Source organism: Dromiciops gliroides, chromosome 2 (assembly GCF_019393635.1).
Source record: "Dromiciops gliroides isolate mDroGli1 chromosome 2, mDroGli1.pri, whole genome shotgun sequence".
Taxonomy (NCBI): Eukaryota; Metazoa; Chordata; class Mammalia; order Microbiotheria; family Microbiotheriidae; genus Dromiciops; species Dromiciops gliroides.
Genome location: NC_057862.1, coordinates 28870923 through 28892110, shown reverse-complemented (window position 1 = coordinate 28892110; position 21188 = coordinate 28870923). Strand labels below are relative to the sequence as shown.

At 36.7% G+C, this 21188-nt stretch overlaps 1 protein-coding gene across 2 annotated transcripts in view; it reads left to right on the top strand.

The window, feature by feature from the left end:
* CTNNA3 (catenin alpha 3) overlaps nt 1-21188 on the top strand; it is a 2043451-nt gene that overhangs the window by 1602752 nt on the left and 419511 nt on the right. For both annotated transcript variants that reach the window (XM_043982624.1, XM_043982622.1), the window contains exon 13: nt 8194-8345. In XM_043982624.1, coding sequence (XP_043838559.1) covers nt 8194-8345 — 152 coding nt within the window. The remainder of the gene's footprint in view (nt 1-8193; nt 8346-21188) is intronic.

Below are 21188 nucleotides of genomic sequence, written 5' to 3'. Positions count from 1 at the left end.
TTGGGCAAGTCATTAGCCCCTACAAGCCTTAGTTCCCTTATTTGTAAAATGGGGATAATAATGACACCTACCAAAAACGTCGTTGAAAATTGGATTAGTTAATACATATATGTCCTTAGCAAATTTACTGTATTATTATTATCTGCAAATGTATTCATTTTAATCTACTACACCAAGAGTTCTTAATCTTTTTGTGGCAGTCTAGTAAAGCTTATGGTCTCCTTCTCAGAGTAATGTTTTTTTAACAATTGAAGGGAATGTGAAATTTCATTTAGAATTTAGTGAAAATAAAGATCCAGTTATTCCCTATCCAAGTTTATTTCTGCCTGAAATCTATGCACTGACACTTTATGGTCCATAAACCTCAGGTTAAGAACTCCTGATCTATACCCTATTGATTCTAATGGGTTTGTTTTAGCCCCTTTAGGATCATTCCCATTAAATGGTCTTCTATCATCTATTGAATGCTGTGTTTTCCTGAGCTAAGACACTTTTGATAATTAGTGATTTCTTCTCAGTGAACAATCACCAGATAATAAATGACCCTCATTCTGTCTTTCCTTGAAAGCATAAAAGAAAAGGAAACAAAAATGCCCACAGCCCCTCTGTTCCTGGCAGCTCCACAATCCAGGGAAGGCTTACCCATATTTGCTGTGGAGGTTAATGAAATGCCGAATGTGTTACATCCCAGCTAAGAATCGCCTATTTAGGTTGGTAAAATGGAGTAAGTTGCCATTCCCATCTGCACTCCAGAAATTAAGCTTTGGCTTCTAAAGGGCTCTATTTTAATTGGAGCTAATATTAGTTTATTATTGAAAGAAACCTCAGAGGAGTTAAAATGAGGACAAGCAGCAGTCATGGGGAGGCAGAGTTGTATCTGCTTTAAAATACTGTAATGTATTTTTACGTTCTTGTCCATGACAGCCCTTTGCCATAATTAGGGGTTTCTCTCAAAGTTGCCAAAAGATATTGATAGCAGGCAGTTTGCTTACTAGTATGGAATTGAATGCCAAAACCATTTTTGGAGGAAAGAAAATGTTGACTAGAAGAGATAGATAGTTCTGTTTGCTGCGTTTCGTTGGCCTTTGGGGATGGTCTCAATTTCAACTGCCTCATCAGATCATACAGTCATAGATTTAGAGCTAAAAAGAAGTATAGATGCTCCCTATTTCAAAAGGAATTGTAAGGAATGTTTTGGAGGGAGGGAATTTTTGTGGTACGATAAAAGAATTTTTTTTATGTGAGGGGAGGAGAATAAGTTCAGAGGATCTGTAATCACCAGTTCTGCTACTTCCAATATCATCAGGATGCTGAAATTTTGTGCATTAGCTTAGAGAAATCAGTTCTCATCTTTATGCCTTAGTTTCCCTCCTCATTAAAATGAAAATAAGGTACTACAATCCCCACAGTGTGCTGGTAGTCATGCAGGAGGTATATTTTAGTAGATAGAAAGTTAGCCTCAGCATCAGAAAGACTTGTGTTCAAACCTGTCCTCTTTCATATACTGTGTGACCCTAGACAAGGCTCACAAACTATCAGTGCCTAATAGCTCCAAGGCCATTAGTTGTCGAGTAGTTGCTGATCTATATTGTTATAGCAAAGTTCCCTTCCCCACCAAGAACACTTAGTTTCTGCTGCCTGGTAGGCATTGAATAATTATTATTTGGTTGGAACTTTCCATATCAATAAAGTCATAGATATTGACACTAGCAAACACACACACACACACACACAGAGTATGGAAAGTATCACCAGTTTAACCAACTTACACTGTCTCCGTAACAGTGCATCTCTTCTTTTGATTAAAAGATGGGGGACTATAGATCCAGAATGTTGCATGTGCTGTCAAAAATCAGTGATTTGTCATATATTGGTCTTGAATGTTTTTCTTCATTACAGTGTAAATGGGAATATCATGAAATAACTGACATAAAAATCAAAAAGCATTGATGAAACATTTTTTCCCCTTTAATGGACTCAGGCTGGATAATTTCGAGTACATATCCTCTTGGTCTATTATAGATTGTTCTCATCTTCTGAAGTAGGAGGTTCTGAAGAATCTCTTAGATTCTTAATGTAAGAAATTTTAATAATTTTATTATTATCATAACTATAAACTATCATTTGTATAATTCCGGAATATGTGCAAAGCATTGTGCCTTTGCCAAAACCTATTAATTATGTGTTTTTATTCATCTCATTTTACCCATTAGCAAACTGAGATTGACATAGTTTAAGTGACTTGCCCAGAAAAAAAAAACACAAAACACAGTTAGTGAAGGTCTAAGGAAGGATTTTAACTCAGCTCTTCCTGATCCAAATCCGGCATTCTCTCTAGCTACTAAACTCCATAGTTCCCTACACATTTCAGGGACTTGCTCAAGGTCTCCAGTTTAGTTCCCAAGCCAGAACTCAAACCCAGTATCTCTCATTCTAAATGAAGTATTCTTTCCCCATTAGTTGAAATGTCTGTCTTGCCAAATGTTCCTGGTACACTATAATAATGACTATAAATTACATTTAGCATTTAAGGTTCACAGAGCACTGCATAAACAAACAAATAAAAATCTCACTTTATCCTCACCATAGCCACGGTGGGTCTTGTGGTATTAGTCACACCATTTTAGATATGGAGAAACTGAGTTCTGGAGAGGTTAAGGGACTTCATAAAAGTCAGACACCTAGGAAGTATTTGAGGAAGGATTTGAACCCAAGACATTATAACTCCAAGTCTAACACTTTCTACTCTGTATCCTAGTTGCCTCTGGGTTTAGACCTCTTCTTTCCCTTCTCATGTTTCATTCATTTCAAGTTAGTTTAACTCCATTCACATTGAAACTCTTCTCATTATTATCTCACTGACAATCTGTAATTCACTTAATTTCTGTGGACCTCATGTGCACCAAGAGGGTTAGACAAAGTGAAAGTTAAAGTCCCCTGGTGGCCTTAGTCTATGATGCTGGAATCCCTGGTAATAACCTTCATGAACTTGTATAAGAGCAATTGTCATTAATTTATAGGTGTTTGTGTAAGTATGTATATTTATCTACATATGAGTGAACAGATGGATAAATATAGAATTTATTAAGCACTTTATTACGTGAGCAATACTGTGGTAAACACTGTATATAGCAAAAGAAACATTAGACAGTCTCTGTTTTCAAAGAGGCAACATTCTGATGGGGAGATGACCCATTTGAAAGGCCTCAGCCATAAATCAGGTGGACAGGTCCCATAGTCCTTAGAATGCAGCATCAAAGAGGGTGGGAACACTTCTTTTTTAATTTCCCATTGTCCTTAGAGCACAGCATGAAAGAATGTGGGATTGCCTCTTTTTAAAAATTATTTCCACTGAAATCAGTTGCTGATGTAGATCTATTTTATAGTGTCCAAGGACCTTGGTGGTAAGAATTTCCCATTTTCAGTCTTTGGTAGCTATAGTTTGAGTACCTGTGGCAGCCGTTGCCAGGCTTCCTCTCCAAATGGATGAAGGCTGAAGGATGTAGACTGGCAGCAGTGTTCCTCCCAAGGCTCATGCGTCCATGGTCCTTGGTTATATCTTTCAGTATCTGAGCAGAGATATTGGCTAAGGCAGTCATGATGGTTTAACATGGCTGGCATATGCTACCTCATATTTTCCCCTATGGGTACACTGTTACTTCAGGTAGCATATCCTCTGTGTGAAAGTTGACTGACAATTGAAAAGAATGGGCATTCTACACAGGAGCCACTTCCTTGGATAATGCCCGTGGGGGCTGGGCTGCAAGGAGCATTGGCAATCTTAGTCTGGGTGAGGGCAAGGGAGGAGGCATGTGTGTTGGTGACACCATTCCCAGGGATCCTGTGTCTATCTGCCTATTGGTGGCAGTTGACCTGGAGTCATTTCTGGTGGTATTAAGGAAGATTGGCCCATTCTCCATAATAATTTCTCTCTTTGGTAACTACTTTGGAGGCTAGACTATAAACAGGTCTGATTCTGTGTGGATTACTGTTATTCCCAAGATGCTTGGCATCAGAGTCGAGAGCTATTTTCATCTTCATATGATGGGAGATGGTGGTCAAGGTGGTGATGGTGGTTTGCAAGGTTTTATTACTGTATATATGTGTGTATAGATATGTAGATATAGATCTAGCAATATGATAATACACAACACATGTATACATAATTCAAATGCATCCATGAATTTTCTATCTTTCTATCATTTATCTATATTTGTATATTACTTAGATTTTGATCATTGTAAACAAGATATGCATTAATCATTCGTACATACATATAAACTAAAATATTCTAATGTATAAATTTATCTCATGTACATTGTGGTGGCTAAGAATTCGAAATCAAAGGAATGCCCACCAGTTGGTGAATGGCTAAACAAACTATGCTATATGATGATGATGGAATATTATTGTGCGATAAGAAATGACAAGCAGGATTACTTTAGAAAAGTTTGGAAAGAGAATACACAAGCAATATCATTTGATGAAGAACTGTGAATGATTTGACTATTCTCAACAACACAATGATCCTAGACAATCTCAAAAGACTATTGATGAAACATACTATCCACTTCCAAAGAAAGAACTGATATTGATGAAACAGACTGAAGCATGCTATTTTTTCACATTCTTACATTTTTTTTTGTTTGTTTGTTTTTGTTTGTTTGTTTTTAGTGAGGCAATTGGGGTTAAGTGACTTGCCTAAGGTCACACAGCTAGTAAGTGTTAAGTGTCTGAGGCAGGATTTGGACTCAGGTACTCCTGACTCCAGGGCCGGTGGTGCTCTATCCACTGCGCCACCTAGCTGCCCCTACATTCTTACATTTTTATGACTGTTTGATTATACAAAGTGATAAGTATGGTGATGTTTTACATGGTCACACATGTGTGGCCCATATCAGATTGTTTACCTTCTCAGGAAGGAGGGAGGGGAGGAATTATTCTCTATTACTATTCTATTGTATTATGGACATGTTTTTCATTTAAGTTCACAATAAAATAAATACTTTAAAAAATGAACATTGTTTTTACAAGTGCATGGATTTCTATTTATTAATACATAAAGTCACTAAAAAGACCAAGGTAATGATAAGGCATAGATAGATGTGTGTGCATATGTATATGTATGTATGATTATCCTACAAGTCATATGTGTATATAACTATGTATATATGCAAAAATGTGTGTGCATATCACATTCATACACATTAAATGTGCCTCATTCATTTGTGTGAATTAATGACGATGAATTTGGGAACAGGAAATAATGTTAGTGGTTCACTGAAATAGCACATACTGATGTTGATGTGAATAATTATATTTTACAAAGAACTTTATGATTACAGATCCCTTTAAATCCATTATTTCACTTGATCCCCATAATAACCCTATGAGACAAGAAATACAAGTGCTCATTTTTACCGACCAGGATGTGGTCATTCAGAGACATTGATGAGTTACCCAAGGTCACCCAGCTATCAAGGTTAAGTTCCTCAACTTGAAACCAATTGTCCTGAGTCTAAATCTAACCTTTTCCAAATGTAACAATGTAGCAGTTTAGATAGATTGTTTGCAAGATTAATGATTTCTTTTCAGTGAAGCAAAACATAATGTCAATAATGTAGAAATTTTTAGACTGTAATTCCATGGTATAATGAAAAGAGCTTGAAAATAGCCAATTAAAATGTACTTCCTATGAAGATTCTGAGTGGGAACCTTTAAAAAAAAATCTCTTTCCTGCCTTGTCAGGATTTTACTTGGCTATCTTGTTTGTTTACAATTTAAAAATTCAAGTATTTTCTTTGTGATAACATTGGATAAGGAATTATTTGGCCCTAAGCCATCCCTATTTATTAATAATATAACTTTCTCACTAGTGGTGAGAAAGAAAGGAATTGAAATAGGAAAAAAAAACCATTAATGTATGTGTTTGTAGTACACTTTCAATACCTTATTATGTTTTTCAGATTTTACATTAAATGATATGCATATCTATCTTATTTAACCATTACCATAGCCCTCTGAGATAATGGGAATAGTTATTATGATTGTTATTTTACTGATATGGAAACTCAGTCTTAAAGTAGTTAAATGACTTACCAAATATCACACAGCTCTTGAGTGGCAGATGTAGTGTTTAAATCCAGTTTTCTTCTACCTTAGAGATCCTGGTATTTCTTTCCATAACCCAATTCAACACTTCCTTTCTCCACTGACTGACCTCTCCTTGTATTTTTTTTTCCCTTCTACTAAGCAAAGCAGTCATTCAAAAATGCTGTTTTCCTCCTAAAATTCAGGGCTGTAATATCCCAGACAATGCCCCTCGTGCCTCAACAACACATACCACAAACCAGCTAAAAACAGAATCTTAGGGATAGCTTGAGCATGAGACAATGAGTGACTTAGCAGAGGTCACATAGCAAGTAAATTTACAAGGAGTCATTTGAACCTAAGCCCTTTGGCTTCAAAACGAATACTATTGCACCAAAATGCTTCCAACAAATAGATTATGATGATAATAATAAGAATTTATATAGTTTTTTAAAAGGATTTGTCAAGTCTTTATCTTTTCTCTTCTTTTATCTTCCCAAAAACCCTCTAAGGTAGATGGTATCATCACCACCATTTTATAGTTCAGAAAGCCAAGCCTGAGAGAGGTTAAGTTACTTGCCCAAGGTAACCTAGCCAATAAGTCTTCCTTGAAGAAGGATTTATCCTCAGATCTTCTTGACTCAAAATCCAGTAATATGCATATGTTTCTACCTAACTTGTGACATGTGTGAGTTCAAGTGTTTTATTTCTTTGAATTCTCCACAGGGCCTAGCTCACTGTAGGCCACATGACAGGTATTCAATGATCATCTCCTCAGTGTGTTATGAAGGGATGCATAGTGCAGAAGGGGCCACAGGGGTGTGCATACACTGGGAGTATATACAGACATTGTGCTGTATGACATATGGGCAAATGGCTCCCTTTAGGTTCCTGCCAGAATCCCTCTCTCATTTAAGTAGCCTTTGTCTGGCCAAGCAAGATTTCAAGTGAAAATAGTTCATCTGGTTTTTTGTTTGTTTGTTTGTTTGCTTGCTTTTAGTGAGGCAGTTGGGGTTAAGTGACTTGCCCAGGGTCACACAGCTAGTAAGTGTTAAGTGTCTGAGGCCGGATTTAAACTCAGATACTCCTGACTCCAGGGCCTGTGCTCTATCCACTGCGCCACCTAGCTGCCCCTCATCTGTTATTTCTAGGATCTTTGACATTAGTAGTCCATAACTTGCAGAGGTTAAATGACTTTCCAGGGTTACCTAGCCCAGATATGTCGAGCAGGATTGGAATCCAGTTTTTGTCTACTACTTGTTCAGTATTCTATCTCTTATGTTTTACTGTCTCTCTTTCCTATGAAAATAGGTTTTAAAATACATATACATAGTAACACATATGTGTATAAAATATCTATATACATATATACATTTTTGTTGTTGTTGAGATGTTTTTCATGACACCATTTGGGGTTTTCTTTGCAAAGATACTGAACTGGTTTGCCCGTTTCTTCTCTTGGTCATTTTACAGATGGACAAACTAATTCAAGCAGGGTTAAATGACTTGCCTAGGGTCACACAGCTGGTATGTGTCTGAGGTCAGATTTGAATTCAGGAAGATGAGTTTTCCTGACTCCAATTCTATCATTCTATTTACTGTACCATCTATTGTTCACTCTGTCTCTCTCTGTCCCTCTGTCTCTCTCTTTCTGCCTCTCTGTCTCTCTCTCTCTCTTTATATTATATGCATATATGTACATATATGGATACACATATACACATATAAATATTACACGCATATATATATACAGAGAGATCTATATATTATTATATTACATACATATAACGCAAGTATGTGCATATAACTATGTATAGTTATATACACATCTAAATAAGTAGATGTGGCTATATCTGTATATGTGTTGTACAAACATATATAACTATATATAACTATACATAACTATATATATATATATATATATATATATACATACATATATGTGTGTGTGTGCTAGTGTGTGGCTTTTTTCCAGATAAATTCAAGTTTTAAATATCTTAAGTATTCTTTAGTGAAGATTGAATAATTTCAAAGAGCTTGCATTGTTTTGCCATAAAACCACAGGGATTAACTCTTCCTCCCATCTTGTGTTTCTTTCATCAGCAATCCCAGAGTTTGTGCTCCAGGTCAACGTCGCCCTGGAAGCCCTCAGCACAAATGCCATGCACCAGTTTGATGACAGCCAGTTTGTGGATGCCTCCAAAAAGGTCTATGACTCGATCCATGACATCCGCTGTGCTGTCATGATGATCAGGGTGAGTGGACTTTAATTTTTGTTGAAATATTCTTACCACTAACCACCTGTACAATCAGGGATACTAATAAAGCAAGTTGACAGATGAATTCTTTTGTATACTAGAATAAGAACCAACAGCAATGTCATGTGACAGAGGAGGAGTAAACCTCGATTTTTGTCCTTCACTGATACTGTAGACTATGGACCATGCAGGATTTGAGGAGGTAGGCAATGGAATCTCAAATCCATGTGCTTTCCTTTTTGGGTGTTGTTCATAGATGCCCTACCTGAGTTCAGTACTATAGATTATACATAGTTGTTTTCATGCTGTCTCTACTATTTATTAAATCCTGAGCTCTTTGACTTTCTTCATATCCCCAGTGCTTAGTATAGTCCCAAGGACATACTAAGTACCTAATAAATCCATACTGCTCTGTAAATTGATTGATTGGTAAATTGTATCAGCCTACTAGGGAAGTAGAACTTAGCTGAGCATTAAGTTCCCTGACAATTTAGCAACCTTATGCACTTTCCCTTTGGGATAATGAAGGCCCATTTCTACAGTAGAAAATTGTAGGTCTCAAGCTCTCTATATGTCCCTAGAGAGGTAGGGATAACCAAAAAAGGAAGAAGATGTGTCTTGACTAGTTATGGAATTGTTCATGAGCCCTCAGTTGCTTACAGAGAACCTAAAATTATTATCCTCCCTGTGACCCAGACATGATGAGCCCAAATAAAGATGCCTCTTGGTAATTTCCAGAAGAGAAACACAGACCAAAGACTTTGGTTTTTGAGAAGACCAATGATTTAGTGTGGTTTGTGTAAACTTTGTTTCTGGGCCATAGAGGTGATACTTCATGCATATTTATTTTTATAAATGGGGAACCTGAGGCCCCAGAAAGTTTAAGTGCTTCACCCAATGTTGTAGGAATGGCAAGTGGTGGAGCTAGAAATCAAACCCTTGGCCTCTTGCTTTATAACCGCTACTGTTTCAGCTACATCACATTATGGATTTCCATTATCTTATGCCTATATGCCATGATTTGAGGTCCTCTTTCTGTCCTGGCCCTTCTTATCTTTAATCCTAACAGCTAGTTATTCATCCTCTTAATCTGTGATGTCCAAACTAGCTATATATGCTAGATGTAGTTCAACAATAACATTTTACAGTGAATTATCACTTTTGTTTGGGACATTAAGTACTTTTAGTAAAGTAAGAGATCGCCTTACTTAAAAAAAAAAATTGTCACATATACTGTTGTCCCAGATTGAGCATATATGACACTAAAAACCTTTTCAAATAAATTGCTTTCTGGATAGTTCCCCCTCATTGTGGGAATAACTTGATTTCTATACCACATTGTGAATCAGGGCAAAAAAAAAATCCCTCTTACACATACTTACTATGTAACCTTGGCCAAGACCCATACAGTCTCAGTTTCCTAGGTAATACTCTAGAAGGATTCTTAACAGGGGGTCTGGGAACATGTTTTTGTTTTAAATGTTCTGAACTATATTTAATATAATTGGAGTCCTTTAAATCTTATATGATTTGTTTTGTGTATTTTAAAACATTATTCAGAGACATGCCAGATTGATAAGGGATTTGTGATTTTTTTGTGTGGGTGGGGCAATGAGGGTTAAGTGACTTGCCCAGGGTTACACAGCTAGGAAGTGTCAAGTGTTTGAGGGCAGATTTGAACTCAGATCCTCCTGAATCCAGGGCCGGTGCTTTATCCACTGTGCTGCCTAGCTGCCCCAAGAGTACATGATTAAAACAAATGGATCAGAAACCCCTAGTCCTAGTTCTAGGACTAAAAGTTAAAGAGCATTGGGCTATGGGATTCTTCCTTTGGAGTTCTCCACACCTTTGAAATCACTGGTCTGGTGGAAAGTGGAGTTTCATTCCCTAAACCCAGACTGACCTTTTATGGAAGCACAATTTTGTAGTAAGCATGGCCAAGTGTGTAGCACTTTGAGGATTTGTCCAATTTTATAAAAAGGAGTTTACGTATGTCTATAATGTTTCCGTTAATCAGCAGAGCTCATATTAGTAATTCTCTGTACACAAACATCCTTAGAAGAATACTGTGATGATGTCAATGTTTCCACTATAGTCTGTGTCTCAGCTTAGAGACAAAGGGGGCTCTGACACATCTTCCTTATGGTCCCAGGAGAGTTTTAGTTGTTGACTACTTAGAAATGGGATCTGCCATTAATGTCTCTATATAAATGTTATTATTTACCCTAATGAGAGTTATCAGCATGCCATGAAGAATAGAATTCATGGAAAATGGCTTGCAGTCACAGGAGGCCTGAAGTTAGGCTGAACAGAATGGGCTGATGGGTAAACAGAAAAAGGGAGGCTGAAATCATAAAGAGAAACATAAGTACCTCTGGAGGATCATTGCTTACTCAGGAAAATACATGTGGGAGTACATAGGATGACATATTTAGAACTAGAAGCCACCTACAAGGTCATTGAGTACAAATGCCTAATTTTGCAGGTGAGAAAACCAACAGCCAACCAGGTTAAATGATTTACCCAGGGTCACACCCTCAGTATTACACCATGATGAGTCCATTCAATTTGGTTCTGAGAACCAAGATCCAACTTGTACTGGCCAAATATTACATTTCTGCTCTTCCTAGCAGAATGTACTGTGTGCTCCTTTCGAGAAAGGACTGTTTCATGTTCTATTTGTTTGCTTAGCTCTTTGAACAATGCCTGGCAAATACCAATAGATCAATTACTGATAGATAAATTCACTGATTTTTTGAATGCCCCCTAACACTTGTTTCAAAGGGTGCTTGCATTGATGAACATGGGACCTATTCCAATAAACTTATCAGATGTCCTTTGCCACTATTGTGTTGTAAAGTTGGATTTGAGACTAAATCCAGTTTGAAAAGAGGACAATAGGACCTGAGAAGTTTAGAAACCTTGTGATTTCATGGAATGTACACAGAATTTGAAGACAGAAAACCTTCATTTAAATTCTAGTTTTGACACCAAAGATTTCCCTTACTCTTTTGCAAAGTGTAGTGGTGATGGAGGGTTCCTTTGTGAAAAGCATAAAGGTGACCACTTTTACAATTTATGTAGACAATAGAGACGTACTATCTAGTTCTGGGTACCCTGTTTTAGGCAAGACATTGAAAAAGAATAGGCAGATTATATAGTGAAGTTATTAAAATCATGCCACAGAAGTTTGAATGGATAGAATTGGGGATGTTTACTGGGGCAACAATGAGATTTTAAGAGTACATGGAACCCATCATTAAGTATTTGAGTATCCCATGGAACAGCAATTCGATTTGCTCTGATTGGCTCCAGAGTGCAGAACTAGGAATATGAGTGAAAGATACAGTGCAAAACTTCCTCTGGATATATGGGAAAACAACAAGAGCAAGACCCTAATATTTAGAGCTGTTTCCAGGTTGAAGAGGCTGCCTTGCAAGCATGTGACTTCTCCATCCTTGGAAATATTCAAGCTGAGATTGGACAAATGTTTTTCAAGATTACTGAGTATGTGTGTGTGGGAGGGAGGATGGGGTTGATCTTGTTCAGGTGCTTGTTGGAATGGATGGCCTCTGAGGCCTCTTTCATGTCTGCAATCATGTTATCCTGTGATATTTTTAAGCCCTCTCGTGCCACTAAAACAAAACAAAACCCAATAAAATCAAAGTTTAAAGGTGAAGTTAGGACTTGGAGCCTCACAGGTGTGATCATATGAGTGTTGGGTTTTTATAACTCCTGGCCACAACTCTCTCCCTCAGGGGTCAGTTATAAAAAGAAGCTCAGAGAGATAGGTAACTCATAACCTGTTTAAGAGGAAAAGCTAGCTAAGAAATTGTTTGCTTGCTGGGACTGCCAGTAGCAGTGGGTGAAATGACTTGTTCTTTGAGTTTAGCAGAGAAGTTTATCAAAAAGCAGTGAGGGTAAATAGTCAACTTTCCTATTCTTGGGATTTAGCTGACATGATTTGGACTCTCATCTCTCTGTAGATGACTGCAAAATTCTGGTTCTGCTCCTCCAATTTCCTGTTTCCCCTTTTCACTGAATGTCCCATAGCCATCTCAAATTCAACTTGTCCAAAATGGAACTTGTTATCTCTTTCCCTAAAACTTCCCATCTTTGCTGATCCAGTGGTGGACATAATTGGCTGGCAACTTTGATCAACAGTACCCACAAGCAAACATCATTTCCTGATGCCAAGGCCACATGGCTTGTCCTCACACGCCTTCTCCTCATGGCAGAGCTTTCCTACAGTATCTCTCCAGTAGGGGGTGCAATTCCAATTCTCACATTCTGTATGGCATTAAAATTCCTTCACAATCTTGCTCCAACCTTTCTTTCCAGACTGATCACACATTGCCAATTACTTCCATCCTCACAATACTTTTTTTATGCCAGCCAAACTTACCTACTTGCTTATATGATATCACATTTCCCACCTGCATGCTTTTGGACTGGTTGTTTCCCATGCCTGGAATGTTCTCCCTTCTCACCTCTTTCTCTGGATGCCTCTAAAGCCTTTCAAGGCACAGCTTAGTCATAAAAGGGGGCCCTTATTATTCCTCCTAGTTGTTAGTGCTTCCTAAAATTTCTTTGAATTTATTATGAGTATATCTTTTATTATGGCAAAATAGAGTAATGGCTAGAGAGTTCAAGCTTTTCCTTTGAAATACTATTGGGTGCCCTGGGCAAGTCACTTGAACTCTCAGTGGTTTCTAAGTATCTGTCTAAGACTAAGTTACAGAGAAGGTATTGAACTACATGGGTAAGAAGAATTTCTTTTCTGAGAGTTTTCCATATGAATGAAATCACAGATCCTATCCATTTCCACTTTTGTATAATTGTAAGGGACTAAAATTCTAGCTAGTCTGTCTAAAATATCTAATGAGTGGTCGCCAATAAATCATAAGCTTTAGCAAGAGTTAGACTTTTAAGCACTTATTAAGCAGAATAAGAATTTGGTAAAGAGAGAAAGGGCATCTATTAAAGAGAGCGAGAGAGCATTCCTAGCTCCACTCTCAACCAGAGTCCTGACAAAAGAGAGAGAGAGAGCACCAGCCTCACCCCCGTTTCTTCCCACAAACAAACATGACTTCCTGATGCCAAAGAGCCGCATGTCTTGCTCTCAGATGCCTTCTCCTCATGGCGGAGCATCTTGCAGTGTCTCCAGCAGGTGGCATCATTCCAATTGTTACATAATCTTAGTGTCTTTTCATATATAGGCTCTAACATACAGTTCCAAGCTTATTTCTCTGCCCCCACTACCCTTTACATTCCATCCAAACTGATCTACTCATTGTTCCTTGTACACATCATTACAGCTTTGGTCTTGCTGCATTTGCCCAGCCTATCCTCTACGCCTAGGATACACTTCTACCTCCCTTTCTCCTCTTAGTATTTCAAACTGCTTTTTAAGATCTGGTTCAATGTCACCTCTCACAGGAGGCATATTGGGATTCCCCCATTCACCAGGGATAAAAAGTTATTTTTATTTACCTTATAATTGTAATTTCCCAAATCCAAGTTTTCCCTGAATATAAGTGCTCTTTGAGGACAGGGAACTTATTTTATTTTATTTTTTTTATTTTTTGCATCCCCAATTCCTAACATAGGTGGTACTCAACAAATGTCTGTAGGATTTCATTGAGATAAATATGTTGAAAGATACGGAAGCCTAGTGCACTTTGACAAAAGGGTAGCCCCCTAAGCCCCACAAACTGTGCACAAGACCTGAGTGCCATGGCCAAGAATCAGGAACCTTCTGGCACAGGGGTAAGTAGATAAATAGTAGCAGACCATTAGATTTATTGAAGCTCCATAGAGATATAGGAATCATAATGTTCATAACTACATGAAAGGAGAAAAGCTAACTAATCTAGATATGGATTCATTATATGGTTGTCTCAGCATCATCTTTAAATATGGCCACTAGTTCTGGATTAGAAGAGCAGCTTCCCTTTCCTAGATTTCATTTTCCTACTCAATTCCTACTCAATTCAAGCTAGCTACCCCAGCACTTCCCAAGGAGATGAAATCACAGATCCTTGAATTATCAACAAAAATAATCCTAGGCATAAAATATAATAATAGCTCTCAAGACACAAATAAAAATCTATTTTAGAGAAATTTTATGGCTAGATAGATGAATGAACAAATAAGTAAATGAATAAATAAAGAAACAAAAAACAAATGTTTGGATAAACATCTAAATAAGTGAAAATAAAAAGGTATTTTTTTCCATAAGAAGGTTAGCTGATGTTTTGTTTTCTAAATATTCATTGACATACATTTGAAACAATACCAGCAGCCTCTTTATCCCTAGGAATAAAGGACATGACTAGATTTGAAGAGATGCCAGGACATTGATTCCTTTTGTAAAAAGGTAGAATAGGGAATAGAAAATAAACTGAGTATGCTTTTACACAGAAAAAAAAAGTGGCCTGCTTTTGGGTTTTCCAGGAATTTATCAGCACTGGGCCCACTGCCAAATCTTGGGTTTTGTGGCCACTAATTGGATCACAGATGCAAAATGTATATCTAAATTAAGGCCAAGCATCTAGAAGCCCCTCTAAGGGGATGCTCCATGGAGTTTTCTTTGTGTTATTCTGTGGAATGCCAGGTACTGGTAAGCACTTGTGTTCTTTGAAGATAAAGGCAAATAGACTCTAATTGTGGTTTGACTCAGGTCTTCAGCCAGTCAGTGCTCCTTGTGTTGTATGGGTAGGACAGAAGGCACATCAGGGCTAAGTTGTTGGAAAAATTCTCAAAACGTATTTTAGGCATATTATACACCATTATCCGTCCATTGGTGTTATAAGTACAGAAAGTCATGAAATTATTCCCAAATTTAATGACTAAAATGTCTTTAATATTGTCTTCTATTGCAGGGTTAGGAGAAGGAATGAGATTTAATTAAAGCCATAAAATATGGAAACAGATCATAATGAAAATTATTTCTATTCTTTAAAAATGGCAGTAAAATACATATTTAACCAGTATATAGTAGTTTCATTTTTCCCCTCCAAAAGTATCCACATAAAACTTTGGAATTTTAGATCATGTTTATTGTCTATCAAGCCAGTGATTTGGGGATGAAACTTCAATCAAAGTGATAGGCTAGAGAGAGCGTTAGATTTAGAGGCAGAGAATTTGGGTTCTAATCATGCATTTCCAATTATTTCCTGTGTGACTTTGGATAATTTTTTTCAGGACATGGGATATCTTCTTCCTCATCTGGAAAGAACTATATAGCCTTTGAGGTTACTTCTAACACTATATGACTTTATGATTAGATGAACTGTAAAGTCTATTCCTGACCTAAATCTATAATACTACAAAATAAAGTATCTGATTTTGTTTTTGTTTGTTTGTTTGTTTGTTTGTTTGTTTGTTTTTTGCAGGGCAGTGAGGGTTAAGTGACTTGCCCAGGGTCACACAGCTAGTGTCAAGTGTCTGAGGCTGGATTTGAACTCAGGTGCTCCTGAATCCAAGGCCAGTGCTTTATCCACTGTGCCACCTAGCTGCCCCAAGTATCTGATTTTGAGTAGGAAAGATGATGGGATGGGGGTATCAGAAGGAATTAAGGAGATATTAGAAAATGTTTGAGGAGTGAATGGCAGAACTCATCTCTTGGTGTAATGAAGTAATTCACTTATTTGGGAATGTAAGCCAAAGTATTTAATTGACTGACTCTCTGACCTTACAGCAATCCATTATTCCCTCTCTGTCTTAAGTAGTGGTGATCCTAAAAATGAAATGATAGAAAGATTTATATATAATTCCAGTAATTTTTTTTATTTTTTAAAATGATTGGGAAACATATTCTGGTTAAAAGAGTTATTCATGTAAGTCCATATCACTAAAACTTTAGTCTTACCAAACAAAAACCAAAAACGCAAACAAAAAACTTTAGTCTTGAAAATCCTTTTGAAATGCATTTATGAGAAAGACAGTTTGTTCTCTAATGAAAAACATTATTCCATATTTCCCTATCACCCTTTCTAACTGTTTTTCTCAGTATCTTGGCACCTGCTAATATTGACTGCCTTTTCCCTTGGTATTAGGTTGGCGCTCAAATCCTTCAAAAAACATGCTCCCTAGCATATAGGCTAGTTTCATTCATGATTGTAGCTACTAAATGGGTAAATGTGGTAGGTTTTTACCTATAGTATCACATTCATTCATTGCCCTTAATAAGCGATTATTAAACACTTACTACCCTGTGATCCTGGACTTCACACTGGCCAGCATTCACCATATCTAGGTCAGCCCCAAACCTAGAATATTGTTACTCTCCAGCCATCATTATGTCTTGTTGCTGCCTGTGTACCCTCTCCCTCACCTCCTTTTACATTTGTTTTTTATACTATGTCTTTCTTTAAGAATAGTCATTAAGTTGTCACTGCCATTCAAGGAGATGATGTAAAGTGCTTTATGTGTATTAATTCATCCTATCCTCAACAATTGCAATAGGAAACAGGGGCTGTTCCTCTCTGTATTTTACAAGTAAGGAAACTATGACTGAGACATTATATGATTTCTTCAGGGTTACACACCTTTGAGGTAAGCTTGAAATTCGGGTCTTCCCCTCCCCAAGTCCTGTATTCCATCCATTGTACAACTTAATTGCTTTTTGATTGGCTGTGCTAACCATCCTTGTGACTTTCTAGATCAAAATGCCTTTCCTTGGCTACTACTCTCCTATATGTGTTGACTCCTCCATTATCATGAAAGCTTCCTGAGGACAAAGGATAACTTTTTTTTTCCTTTTTTATCTCCAGTGAGCATCACTGTGCCTGACAGATGAAGGACTTAATATATGCTTTTGAATATATTAATGTATTCATTCATTCAAACAGTCACATATTGTATCAGTCACTAGGTATACAGAATTTTTTATATCTTTATTCATATTGATATAGTTGGTTACTGTTATCAGGGTATTTACATTCTACCATAGGTAATACTAAATCTATATCACTCATTTCAAACCCATTTCAACTCATGATTCCACAGATTACCTGCTGTGTGTCCTCCCCTTCCAACTTTCTGTCTCTTTTTTATGTTTTCTTTCCATATTAGATTATAAATGCCCAGAGGACAAAGATTATCTTTCTTTTTGCTTGTATTTGCATTCCCAATGCTTAGCAAAGTCCCCGACACATAATAAACACTTCATAAATGCTTCATCTGTTTTATAGCTTTTTTTTTTCTTTTTGGTGAGGAAATTGGGGTTAAGTGACTTGCCCAGGGTCACACAGCTAGTAAGTGTTAAGTGTCTGAGGCCAGATTTGAACTCAGGTCCTCCTGACTTCAGGGCTGGTGCTCTATCCACTGTGCCACCTAACTTCCCCTATAGCTTTTTCTTGAGTGTTATATGAATTTGTTCCCTGCTTTCTCGACTCCCACATATTTCAAGGCAGTAAAGAACTACAGTGGACAGATCACTAGGTTTGAACTCCTGAAGACCAAAATTCAAATCTGGCCCCAGAAGTTTAGTAGCTGTGTGACCCTTAACAAGTCATTTCACCTCTGTTTGCCACAGTTTCCTCACCTGTAAAATGGAGATAATAATAGCAGCTACCTTCTAGGGTCACTGTGAGGATCACCTCATAGATTTGTAAAGCAGTTAGCACAGTACCTGGTCCATATTAGGTGCTTAGTAAATCCTTATGGCTTTCCTTCCTACACTTTCTTGACCCATTTTCATCTTCTTCTTTCACCTGGATTTCCTCCTTTCCTTAGACTCTAAAATGACTTTTAGGAGCTTGGCCATCCCTAGTTGGTCATCCCGGTCCCTTACTAAATGACAGCATTATAGAGATGTTGTCTCTTGGGGAAAATGAGTTGGGGTGGCCTGTCCCAGAAAGCTAATGAGTCATCCACAGTCATGGAAATCTCTGAAGGAAGGAACCCTTATCAGCCAACATCCCTCTAGAGAAAAAGAAAAAGGGAAAAGCAAAAAACAAAACATTAAAAAATGGAATCCTAAATAGTTTCAGCAGGGATGATTATACTTAGAGAAGCCTTAGCGGATCATTGGTCCATGAGACTTCAAAGGTCAGCTGATCCAAATCTTTCCTCTTATAAATGAAGAAACAGAGGCCTCTGGAGGTTGACTCACCTAAAGTCACATAGTTATTAAGTGACAGTGCTGATATTTGAAGTCAAGTCCTCAGTCTCTATGCTATTTCCATTCTACCACATTATCTCAAAAGGTTGCCCCAACTCTCTGATATCTGACATAAAATTCCCTTTTTTCTTCTGTGGCCATTTCTGTTCCCCCAATGTATTTAACCCACAAAATGATACATGTAGCTTTCTAAGATAAAGACAAATGATAAATGTAGCCTTCAAACTGATTCTATAAATAGACTTCAAGTTTTGAGGTGAATGGAGCTTAAAGAGGACTTTACTGAGCCAGATCTGAATTATTCTTCCTATACTTCAGCAATCATTTTTTATTACAATTTTACTAATGCTTTTGATTTCAGCTACAGTTTGATCTCCTCAAAGGAAGCCTAACCAAAATCCTTGGGCAAATTGAGTCTTTCTTTCTTTTCCTTCCAAATTCCCATACATCACTATTTTTTTTTTAGCTCCTATCCCTTGATATTATTCTTTTTCTCCTCAAGTTGGTGCATCTTTATCTATCTTCATGTCATATCCCTTCAGTATAAGGTGACCTCCTTCAAATTTATTTGCTTGTTTTCTTTCTATCCTCAATGCCTGGCACTGAATCTTACATTTGATAAGTGTGTATTGAGGTAAATTACATTGTATTTTGTAGCACTGATATTACTGTACATGTCTTATATCTAAAAGGGAATTACAAGTTTTTGTTTGTTTGGTTTTGAAATATGGATACTCTGTTTACTTCATTGCTTTCAGAGCTATTTAGAACATTCAAGTTTGTCTAGCCATTTTAGTTACTTATTTTACATTTAATTTTCTTTGTTTCAGTTAATGAAATTCTATCTCCCTTGCTTTTTGACTCATGCCTCAACCCCATTGACAAACAAAAACAATAACAAAAGTTTTGCAACAAATGTGCTTAGTCAAGCTAAACAAATTATGAATTGTTTATGTTCTATACATATGCTACATATGCATGTGTGTATACATATGCATGTATTTGTATAAACATATGTGTGCGCATAATTTCATGCCTTCAGTCCATCATCTCTTTGTCAAAAGGGGGGGGCATTCTTTATCATCAGTCCCCTCGAATCATAGTTCTTGTGGTAAACAAACTTATTTAGTCTTTCATACAATGTTGTTATTGTGTAAAGAGTTCTGCTGTTTTTTCTTAAATCTGTGTTAATTTTATAAACTGTCATCTCATGTTTCTCTGAAACCACTTCCCTAATTATTCTTTTGGCATGATGCTATTCTCTTACATTCGTATGCCACAATTTGTTCAGCCATTACCAATTGGTATCCCCCTTCTTAGTTTCCAATTTTTTGCCACTTCAAGAAGGGTTGCTACAAATATATTTTAGACATATGAGTATTTTCTTCTTCTTTTTAAAAGTATATATGTAACATCATTCCAGCAGTGGCATTGGGAAGTCAAAGGATATGTTCAGCTTAATAACGTTGGGGCAATTGCCTTCCAGAATGGCTAAATAGTTTCACAAAAGCACATTAATGTGCTCATTTTTCCACAGTCCTTCCAACAACTGTCATTTTACTCTTTTCTCAGGTTTACCAATACAATGCACATGAGGTTGGACTTCAGTTACTTTAATTTGTGTTTCTCTAATTATTAGTGACTTAGAGAATTTTATTTTTCCATACTACTGCTAGTTTAGTTTTCTTCTTTAGAAAATTATTCATGTCTTTTGAGGATTGGTCAATTGGAAGATTTTTTTTTTAATTGAAGTAGATCTTTCTATATTTGTAAATGAGATTCTCATTATTTAAAAGATGAGGAAAGACTAGAGAGGGCAATTTGCTTGCCTGTGGTAACATGGGGCAGTAAGGAGGAGGACCAAGATGTGAAGTGATGCCTTTGGGCTCCAAATCTAGTACTTTCTTTGCTACAGTACCCATCATGCATTCATCTCTCAGGGATTCAAGGTTTTCATTAAATACTTGGAGAAAATGAACAAGCCTCCATTCATAGCTTCACCCAAGGTCAAAATTTCAGAATCCCATTTGTTTCTTCTCTTCTTCCCTAGTTTATCTCTCTTTTTCCATAGGTTCTGCACAATGCAAAAGTATTGGTGTCAAAAGCAGAGATTTCAAACACACATTGCTGCAGCAGACTTGCAACACTCCTAAATGTGGTCCAAATAAGATTAAAACGTAGCTAGAAAATATTTAACAAAATCAATAAAAATATAATTAAAATAGATAATGTTAGTAGATGGTTTTCTAAGTCACTATGAAACCCTCAAAGCTCAATATGTACAACTTAGTGGATCCAATTCTATCGAAATTTGATTCCATTGATCTAGGTAAATCACTTTTACTTTGATGCTCAAAGATATTCTTTGGATCTGATATTATTAATAACATCTAAAGTACTATACTTCATGTCTTTTAAAAAAAAGTAGTTTTTGCCTAATGGTAACCATATCTTGGGTGGGGTAGGAAAAAATGGAAATAAAGTTACATAACTTTAATATGTATTTAAAAGGAATAGCAAGTTGTACATGATAGATTTGCATTTTCATATGTAATCATATTTTTTCCCTTTTCTACTATTTTACAGAGATGCTTGTTTAATTTCTTAAGTTCAGAATAAAATAAATTTTAAAAAAGTAAATGAAGGAATGAATAAATGAACAAACAAACAAATAAATAAAAAGAAGCACCATGTATCCTGGGCTCAATGGA